General features: G+C 53.0%; 1 protein-coding gene across 3 annotated transcripts; it reads right to left on the reverse strand.

Moving 5' to 3' along the window:
* Positions 1 to 4,470: 4,470 nt before the first annotated feature.
* TYSND1 (trypsin like peroxisomal matrix peptidase 1) lies at positions 4,471 to 10,131 on the reverse strand. Of its 3 annotated transcripts, XM_001374709.4 has the most exons (4): positions 8,812 to 10,131; positions 6,649 to 6,779; positions 5,229 to 5,411; positions 4,471 to 4,991 (listed from the first exon to the last, which is right to left on the reverse strand). In XM_001374709.4, exons 1-4 carry the CDS (start codon positions 9,963 to 9,965, stop codon positions 4,774 to 4,776), a joined length of 1,686 nt encoding a protein of 561 aa, XP_001374746.1. In that variant the 5' UTR covers positions 9,966 to 10,131; the 3' UTR covers positions 4,471 to 4,773. The 3 variants fall into 3 exon arrangements, 2 of the variants coding, with proteins under 2 accessions (XP_001374746.1, XP_056652500.1); XR_008911671.1 differs by lacking the exon at positions 4,471 to 4,991 and having other exon boundaries at positions 5,283 to 5,411; positions 5,885 to 6,779; positions 8,812 to 10,051; XM_056796522.1 differs by lacking the exons at positions 4,471 to 4,991; positions 5,229 to 5,411 and having other exon boundaries at positions 6,650 to 6,779; positions 8,798 to 10,051.

Here is a 10,131-nt window from a genome sequence, read left to right on the forward strand (position 1 = left end):
TGGCGCCGCCCAGCGGCAGCCCACGAGGAGCCTCTGCTTGGGCTTTGGCTTCGACTGCCACCTCTGTCCAATTGCATTAGGCTGGAAAGCAACAGGCATTTAGTAAACATTTACTTGGGGCAGGGCCTTGGGCTAAGGTGGGGAAGGGAATGGAAGGGAGGCAAAAGACAGCTCATGCTCCCTAAGAGCTCACAATCTAATGCACAAACATCTAACTGGACTGGCCAAATCCTAGGAATACAAGGGTCCTCAGCGGAGTGGTTTTTCCAAAAGCTTTTTGAAGACTTGAACTACTTTTATCTCCCTAGCATCCCAGGGAGGAAGGGAGGCAGGCAAGGCAGGAGATGCCCATTGTAGGATTCTGTGGGACTGCCCCATCTGTTGAGGTTGGAGCAGAGCCTTCCAGACTCGGGCTACAAACTTCTTTAATAGCCCTCCCTCCCTCAAACTGGATGTCCCACCTGAATTTGGACCACCTCTTGTCTGTCTGTGATCTTAGACAAGATTCGCAGGTCCTCCCTGTGGGTCAGTTTCCTCACCTATAAAAGGAGGAAGTCAAACAAGGTCCACAAGGGCCCCTCCAGCTCTGAGATTCGGGTTTTCAGTTCTGTGATTCCTGTTCAGGCAAGGGCAAAGGACTCAAGAAACCATCTTTGAGCTCAGATAAACCAGGTGGCCTCCACTGTAATCAGTAAAGCTGTGATCTCTTGTTTAGTGTCAGCTTGTGGAAGCTACTTGTCCTCTCTTAAAACTCTGGTTGGTGGCCCTCAATCCATGCACAGATGACTCATAATGGGAGATTAGACATTCCAGGCCAACAGTCTTTGATGTTACCTTGATCCCACTTTCCACATCACTGGCATCTTCTCCTCCTTGGAATAAATAGATAGTAATCTCTTGCTGTTCCCACAATCCTATGGCTTTTGACCCATATCTATCCATCTCCACTTCCAACAATCCAGCTGCTTTTCCTGTCTTCATTCTCTATAGTGGCCTTGTTTAATTATCTGGGAACTGTGATTTTAGGGCCCAAATATGGTGGTCCCGCTGTCTGATGTTATCCTTTTTCCAAATATTTTCCATTTTTCTCCTTAAATGCACTGGGGATGACTTTGTTTTTATTGGCTAGCTTGCCAGGCTTTCTTTACATCATTTTTGCCCTCAACTGCCTCTGTTTCTTGGAACAATGCTCTTCCTAAATGTTCATTATTCTTACTTGTAAGATTTAGCAAATGTGTTTCACTCCTAACCTAGTGTTGCCTTTAGCAGCCATCTCTGTTAGGCAACTGAGTCAGATGCTTGCCAGTTAAGGTCCTGAACTGTGCTCTTTTGGCCACTTTATCATAATTTATTTTTATTGGTGAAACTTCTGCACAAAATGATTATCAGGGCTGTGGCATTTCTGCTGTTCACAACTGAGTGGAAGATGTATGTAGACTAGAGAATTAAATTGCACCATTGATTATGAAAGCTTTGGATTCAAAAAAAGACAAGGAGGCTCTTTTTTTTTCCAACAAGGTGCCTCCCATTTATCAATTAAAATAATTCAAAATTACTTGGAAAACATAACAGACACAATGCTGTGCAAAAGCCCTGATCAGAGGCAGCTAGGATGGCAGTGAATGGAACTCTGGGCCTGGGGTCAGAAGTCCTGACCTGCAATGCAGTCTGACACTGCTAGTTGTGGGATCCCAAGTAAGTCACTCCTCCTGCCTGCCTCAGTTTCCTCATCCATAAAATGGAGATAAAGGATAGCACCTATCTCCAAGGGTTGTTGTGAGAACCAAATGAGATTTGCAAAGTGCTTAGCAAACCTTAAAACATTAACTTGTTCTCCCTTCTCAACTCTGCCTCCTGACTTATTTCAAGTCCCAGCTAAACCCCACCCTACAAAGCTTTTCTCTGCTGGTTCAGTTGTTTCAGGACTCTCTTGCCACCCCATCTGGAGTTTTCTTGGCCGAACCAGGAGTGGTTCACCATTTCCTTCTCCAGCTCATTTGATAGATGAGGAAACTGAGACAAACAGGGTTAAGCCAAACAGCTAGTGTCCAAGGCCTAATATGAATTCACAAAGAGGTGGCTTCCTATCTTCAGGCCTGGTACACTCATCACTGTGCCACCTATGTGCCCCCCAAAGCCATTTCCAAATTCCCCTCTATTCTTTTTTTTTTTTAAACCCTTACCTTCCATCTTGGAATCAATACTGTGTATTGGCTCCAAGGCAGAAGAGTGGTAAGGGCTAGGCAATGGGGGTCAAGTGACTTGCCCAGGGTCACACAGCTGGGAAGTGTCTGAGGCCAGATTTGAACCTAGGACCTCCCATCTCTAGGCCTAGCTCTCAATCCACTGAGCTACCCAGTTGCCCCCTATTCTTGTGCCTTCTCTCTGTCCTATATGTAACTTGTCTGTAGCTGTGCACCTGTTCTCCCCCATGAGATTCTAAGCTTCTTGAGGGCAGGGGCTGCCTTTAGTCTGTGTGTCCCCAGTGCTTAGCCCAATCCCTGGCACTTATTGCTGTTTAACTGGCTTGATCCCATATCTTTCTCTATATGTTCCATCAAGGATTCACCCAGTGCACTGGAAGGCTTCCTCCTGCCCCTGGGATTTAGTGTGGCTACCAGGTAGGCTGTCCATAGGGATTCCTGATCAACTGACCTCAGTGTCCAGGGATGCTTCCCAAGCATCATCTGTCCCTGGCCCTTTGCTGTAGTCTATCTCCATCCTCCATCATGTGTTGTTCTGGAGTCAGTGCTCACAAACCCCAGCAAATAGCAGCCAGAGGGGGAATATTGCTGTTTGAAAGAGGGGCTTCTCCATTCTCAGGCTGTACCTCACACCCATAAGATTGGCCAAGTAGAGGGGGGGGGGGACTGAGGAATGTTGATGGGCAGGGTATGGGAGCACACTGAAGCCTCAAGTGTGGCTGGGAACTGGCCTGTGCATTCTGGGAAGCAATCTGGAGCTGTGCCCAATGTTACTAAATGGTTCATGCCCTTCACCCAGATAGGCCAATCTAAGGCTTCCACAGAGGGCAGTCAGTTAACCCAGAGTTCAAATCCTGCCTCAGACACTTAGCCATGCAACCCTAGACAAGTCCCTTCTCCTCTCTCATTCTGTAAAATGGGGATAAAAAGCATCCACTTGCCAGGGCTGTTAAATCAATGAGATATTTGTAAGAAGTGCTCACAAGCCTGTAAGCATCCTATAAACATGAGCTATCATTGCCAAGACCCCACCCTAAAGACTTCAAAGAGGAAAAAGCCCCCTTTGTACAAAAATAGTGACAGCGGTGGGTGCCCATCATTTGGGGAGTGCTGAACAGAGGGTGGATTCTGGGCACAATGGAATATCACCATTCTGTAAGAAATGCAAAGAGGGGGAGCTCCCGAGAACCCTGGGAAGTCCCTCTGGGTCAGTGCACTGTGAGGGAAGCAGAAGGCAGAGAGTAATTTCTACAAGAGTCACAGGGGAAGGCAAGAACCTCAGAATGCTCAGGGCAGAGGCAGCAAGCGGGGAGAAGCACCCATTCTTGGACACAGTCAACATGGGAAGGTGCTTTGCTTGACCATGCAGACGGGTCCCAAGGGTTCCATCTTTCCTTTCTCCCACAGGTGGTATAGGGAGGTGGGGGGAGGGAATGAAATGTCCTTTTGCTTTCTGTTGTTTGGAAATAATGTCTGTGGACGAGAATGCATTTTTAAAACGGGCTTTCTAGTGGGTGCATGGCTTACCAGATGCCTTAAACACCCGCCGGCTACACCTGCCCCAGATATGCTAGCAGAGACTGTCCAAAAGCATTCCATCACCTGCGCCATATTTACTCTTTACCCCAACTGGAGAATGATCGGCGCCAGGGCTGGCTCCCAGCTCAATAGTCTGCTGTCCTGACCTCCAAAAGGGGAGTGGGGGTAGGAGCGGATCCCCTCCAAGGCACCTCCTTCCAGCTCTCTAGGATCCCATGACTTCTAGGGCTTTGGGTACACTAACTTTAGTTTTCTCATCTGTAAAATGGGGATAACTGCTGCACTCCCTGATAAGGGAATGTTGTAGGGGAAGAGATTTGTAAACAACTGTGTTAAGACAGAGAAGGAAGAGGCTGGTTCTGCTGGTCCCGAGGGAAGAAGGCAGCTAGAGGACCACTGCCCAGGGGCCCTGAGGAAAGGTCCTCCTCAGCCTCCCACCTGCCCATTTGGACCCACCTGTCTCTGTCATTCAGCTCAGAAGAGGAAGCCATATAGTGCCAAGAAGTGTCCCGGATGATGGGGTAGAAAGCCCGATTGCAAGTCTCAGACATGCTGGGTGATCCCAAGCAATGGATTCTGCCCTCTCTCTGGCCCCATTTCCACAACTATAAAATGGAGAGCTCTGTATAGCCTAGCTCACAAGTTCTCTGGGTCTCAGTTCCCTCCTCTATAAAATGGGTATAATTCCTGCACAACCTACCTCCCCATGAGGCTGGGAAGGAAGCACTTTACCAACAGGGATTGCTTTTATTCTTATTTTCCTCCCAGCCAGCTTCCCCACCCCAGCACGGCCCCCTGGGATTCCCAATTAGGCTGAATGACCACTTGTCAGAAATGGTGCAGAAGGGGACAAAGGAGATGCCTTCAAAGGTGGGCCGGCCTCCAGGGAGCACTGGAGCCAGAGAAGCCAGCAGGGTCTGTGGCTGATGTCTTTCCAAGATGATCTCTGCCTGGGAGCTGGGGCAGCAGCTGGCATCCATTCGGTAGGGCTTGGGTCACCATCATTGACGTTCGGCACCCTCTCTGGGGGTCACAGCTTGCTCTGGTGGGGCTGGGCCGGGACCCTCTGCAGCCGCCACACCACCCTGACCTGCTCGCTGGGCCGGTCCAGCTCTCGCAGGGGCAGCAGCTCCCCCGTGCACCGGTACTGGCTCAGGGCCGGCTGCAGCACAGCCATGGGGATGCTGAAATTGAGGTGAGGATAGGTGGCCCCCGTGCTGTTGTCTCTGGTGTTGCTGGTGATAATCCCTGCAGGGCAGAAGTGGGACAGAGACAACAGGTGACCAAGATGGATGGGAGTCAGCCCAGGACCGGGGAGGAGGAGCTACCCCTGTCGTGTCAGCTCTGGGGCCTCTTTTGGGCTATGCGTGCCAACTCTTCCAGAGGGTCTGAGAGTAGGGACGGTGCGGCGGGTGCCTGGAACAGGGCTGGGCACTCAGAAGAGCCCCGAGCCTGACTGGGGAACAGGGAGGGGGCAGGAATTACCAAGGAGCTCCCCAGAGCTGGTGAAGAGAGGCCCCCCGCTGGAGCCCCCGTGCACAGCACACGTCGTCTGCAGCATCACGGGTGCCTCATTCACCTCCACCACGGCAGACAGGATCCCTGAGGTCACGGAGGGGCCGCAGGCCTGGCCAAACGCACCAAAGCCGACCACGCAGACATCCTCACCTGCAAAGGGGAGGGAGGTCAGCTCCCAGCAAGAGGACCTGGCATGGGTGGCATCGGTGCCCCCCACCTCCCACTCAGCTCGACTCTGGCTGCCCTGGCGGGGCACCCAGAAGAGAACCGAACTTCCACTCCAAAGAGCCCAACTGCTGCTTCCTCACTCTGTGACCCAGGGCAAGTCCCTCTGCCTCCAGAAGCCTGAGTCTTCTCTAGAAAAGGAGGAACATGACCAGCAGTAATGACCTGGCAGGGGTGGTAAGGATCAGACAACACAGGGAAAGGGCCCTGCAAGCTTCAGAGCTCTGGTCTTCTTATCACTGCTCTTCAGGCAGTGACCCAGTGAACACAGGGCTGACCTCAGGGGAGCCGGGAAAGCCCGGGTGGAAGTGTTGCCTTCACGTGTGCCAGCTGGGACCCCTCCAGGCTCACCTGTAGGTGCCACAGGAGACTAAGGCCTCAAGAATCTGCCAATTTACCTTGGTAAAGAGAATTCCTCAGAGGAGCTTCATTCACCAATGAAAGCACTGGTCCTGGGAGCAGCTGGGAAGCTCAGTGGATTGAGAGTCAGGCTTCAAGATGGGAGGTCCTGGGTTCAAATCTGGATTCAGACAGTTCCTATCTATATGACCCTTGCCTAGCTCTCACCACTCTTCTGACTTGGAACCAATAATCAGAATTGTTTTTAAGATGGAAGGTGAAGGTTCAAAAAAAAGAAACCACTGGTTCTGTCAAAAAAAAAATCTTATGTACATAGTACCTTTCTCCCAGGATACCATGAGGAAAACATGCGGTGTCAGTGCCTGAATACACCTCCTAGGGGGCAGGCACTGGGGATACCCACATGAAGGATGAACAGTTCTGCCCCTCTAGGAGCTTCCATAACAACAAATGTAAACCTTGAAGCATCACAGAAACGAGTTCAGACTTTGAACTATAAAGTATCGTGCCATGGTCTAGTCTAGCCTCCTCTACTGTTTCCCTTTAATCATTAGACCTTCCTTGATTGCTTTTAATGGAGAAAGTCTGCCTCCTCTGGTATTCTGGGCCCTTAAGCTGAGGAAGAGGCCTCGTCCCGATTTGTTGGGCAATTGGCACGCACTGCTTAATAAATTGATAGGCTCAGAAGACAGACCCTTGGCTTGTCACAATCCAGCCTTTTGGAGGCCGGCCAGTCCCGCCTGCCTCTTCTCCACCCCTTACGCTGCTGCTCACTCTCACTGTCCTGGTCCTCCTGGCCTACCTTCATGGAAGTAGCTGGCCAGGACTGGAAATGGGATCCCCTTGAGGCTCTCCTCGAGTTTCACCACTGCCACGTCATAGGGAGATGTATCTTGGGTAGCAAACACAACTTCCCCCCAGACTGGAGGGCTCCTGGGGGCAGACAAAGTGCACAGAAGCCTGTTAGGATGAGGACCCAAGGATTCCAGCCTCAGGACCAACTGGGGCCTCCGAGCTCAAGGGGACACAACATGGGGCTAGAAAGAGTCTTCCTGGAATAAGTCCACCTTCTCTTTGGCTCTTAGGACTCAGAGCTAGAAGACACCTTGGGGATCATTTAGTCCAGGACCCTCATTTTAGAGATGAACCAGAGTGGGGACATACACGACAAATGCACATGGATAGACAGTGGCAAAGCTAAGAATCAAATTCTTGTGCCTTGCTTCCAAAGCTGGTGCTCTTTCACCGCACCCAACATCACTCACCTCAGTCCTACTAGGAGTCATCACATACAGTAGCAGTGGGAGAGAATACAGACATTTCCCCCTTTTAAAAAACCCCAAATTACAGCCTTATTTCCTTGTCAGTGCAGAGGGAACAGATAGCAAAGGATTAGTGGATCACAAAAAAGCATGGCCTGAAAAGTCAGGAGATCTGTCTGGATTGCCAGCTTCTGACCTTTTCTCTGAAGCCTCAGTTTCCCCTTCTGTCAAAGATAATCTCTCAGGTCCCTTTCAACTCCAGCCATATATTATATGCTCTACTGAAGTTCCCTCCTCATTCCTCCTAAAGTACAAACATGTGGACCCAAAAAAGGGAATTTGAAAAGGCACAATGAATAAGGCAAATAGTCAAGGATCTGAAGTCATCAGTTCTAATCCCCTCATTTTACAAAGGGATAAACTGAGGCTTAGACTCATAAAGGCGAAGTCACTTGTCCCAGTTCTCAGATAGTGTGGACAGAGACCATATTAGGATAAAGCCACTGGCCAAGCAAAGCCCCCATCAGGGCCACTCTGGGGGGTGGGGGAGAAATGACTTATAGATCTAGAGAAATGAGTGGGCTCCACCCAGAAAATCCCCACCACCTACACTTGGGCTCATTATAAGGCAGCTGTGGAGTACTGAATGTCAGTGGATAGAACTGCAGCTGTGTGACCTTGGGTAAGTCATTGGGCCTCTATGAACTTAGTTTCCTCATTTATTGGATGACCCCCTAACTTACAGGGATCTTGGAGAAATGCAACAAAAGGCTCTTGGACTCCTAAGGGTTCAAGAACCCCAAAAAGCCTACCCTAGAATTTCCCATAGCCTGGCCTTGCACAGAAAGGACTTTAAAAAGGGCTCATTCAAGATGGAGGTGGCACTGGTAGATGACATGGGAAATATTCTGTGAAAGAGAGGAATAGCATTGCTAAGCAACTGAAGAAAGTAGAAGGCTGCAGGAGGTGGGGCCAACTTTACCAGACAGGAAGGAACCCAAGAGAAGCAAGGCTGCTCAGCAATGCAGAATTTCCTAAGAAATAGGAATAGCTGAGGATAGGGAAGAAATAGGAATAGCTGAGGATAGGGAAGATCACTGAAAGAGACACAGGCATGGTGCTGCTAAAGAACCCTGGAAAAGGAGGGGCAGTGGCAATCCAAGTGGCATTGCTAGGCAACCCCAGCAGGGGGCATGAGGAAGGAAGAGAAGTGTTGCTAGGAAACCCGAAGGACTACACAGATTAGGGAAAAGGAGGGGTTGCTAAACAACCAAAGGTCCTGCACTTCTTGGAACCTGGGGATGAACACAGGGATAGAGGAAGGCTGGGGACAGAACTGCTAGGCAACCAGGGGACATAAAGGTGGCCAGGAGGTGGGAAAGGCATGGTGGACAATCCAGGTGAGAGTATGAAGTAGATGGGAATGGGGCTGGGAAGCCCCTGGAGGTACATGTACCGTTGTCTAGGGCCCTGGATGGAAATGCTGAGCAGCACTGACTGGATCAAGGAAGGTTTTATGGGTAACCCAGAGGGGAGCACTTGGCAGGTTTGGGACGGTGTCAAGGAGCACACCTAACTGCTTCCTGAGGAGATGGGAGAAAGGCTGGTGGGGCTACCAGACAACCAAGGAGGACCAGAATTCGTTGCTAGGCAACAACTGAGGCATGGAGGGCAGCGTTGCTAGGTTACCTAGTTGGCCTTACTTGGTGGCAGGCCGCACCAGGACTCTCTTGTTTTCTCTGGGGGCCACGTGTCGGCAGGTGAGTACCAGGCGTGGGGCCAGCGCCACTCCAGAGCCCCACACGGATCCACACTCGACCAGGACAGCGGCAAGCCAGGCTGCACCGTGCTCCTGGAGCACCTGGGCCCTCTGGGGCCCAGCAGAGGTGTCCCTGGCCTGGCGGGGCAGTAATGCAGCTAGCTCTTTGGCTTCGGCTTGGAGGCCCAGGCGGCGGAGCGCTAGGGCGGCAGAGCGGAGGAGGGCATCAGCAGCGCAAAGCAGACTCAAGCCCACCCACTCGCGTGCCCGCCAGCAGAGCGGTGCTGCCACCAGGGCCACCAGTGCACCATGGGTCGAGAAGACACCGGCACCCTCCGTGCCTGGCAGGCAGCGCGCGTCCGTGAGCAGTAGGGGGCCAGCAGCGTTGCTGAGCACTCCGCGGCTCAGACTGTTCAAGAAGATGTCGGGGCAGAAGGCTCCGAATGGGGAACCACAGGTGAGCAGCGGGGCACCCTTAGGCAGAGAGGCAGCTGGGACCACGGACAGCCGCGGACTCCCCATCACCTCCTTCACTGTGCAGTCCTCCAGGCGCAACAGTGCGAACCAGCCGAGCGCCGCCAGCAGCGGCCCTTCGTCGGCCCCCGAGGTCGAGGCCTCATCCTCAGGGGGCTCGGGGCCGCCCCCTGCGAAACGCCACTGCTCGGGCACGTCGCCGCCAAAGAGGCGTGCGAAACTGGCGCGGAAGGCAGGACAGCAGGCGAGCAGCAGCAGGCGGGCACACGCAGGGGAGCGAGGCGCGGGCTGGGCGCTGCAGGGTGGCGTGCACAGCGCGCCCCGCAGCTCGGCGCGCGCCCTCGGCCCGCGGCCGGGTCCCCACTGCACATACAGCCGCAGGTCGTCGCGGCAGCTGTCGGGGCCCAGGAAGGATGGCCCAGTTCCCGGCTGCAGCGCCCCGGGGCCGGCTCGCAGGAAGGGCGCCACGATGCCTCCGTGACACAGCACGAGCCCGGCGCGCCGGTTCAGCAGCACCCCGCTACAGCTCCATGGGCCCTCGGCCTCGGCCCCGGCACCGCGGGCGCTCACTACGCAGCCCGCCCGCTCACCGGCAGCCATGGCCGGGCCCCAGCGCCGCCCCATGGCCAGAGACGCCAGCAGCTAGCCTCCGCGACCCCAGTCTGTGCAGCCCAGGTCTTCTGAGCCCGGATGTGGCCACCACCCAATAGGTGTCGGGAGCCTCCTCCCCGAGGTTCCTGATTGGCTGACTGACATGGCTGAAGCGACAGGATTGGACAGACGGCTGGCG

Source organism: Monodelphis domestica, chromosome 1 (genome assembly GCF_027887165.1).
Source record: "Monodelphis domestica isolate mMonDom1 chromosome 1, mMonDom1.pri, whole genome shotgun sequence".
Taxonomy (NCBI): domain Eukaryota; kingdom Metazoa; phylum Chordata; class Mammalia; order Didelphimorphia; family Didelphidae; genus Monodelphis; species Monodelphis domestica.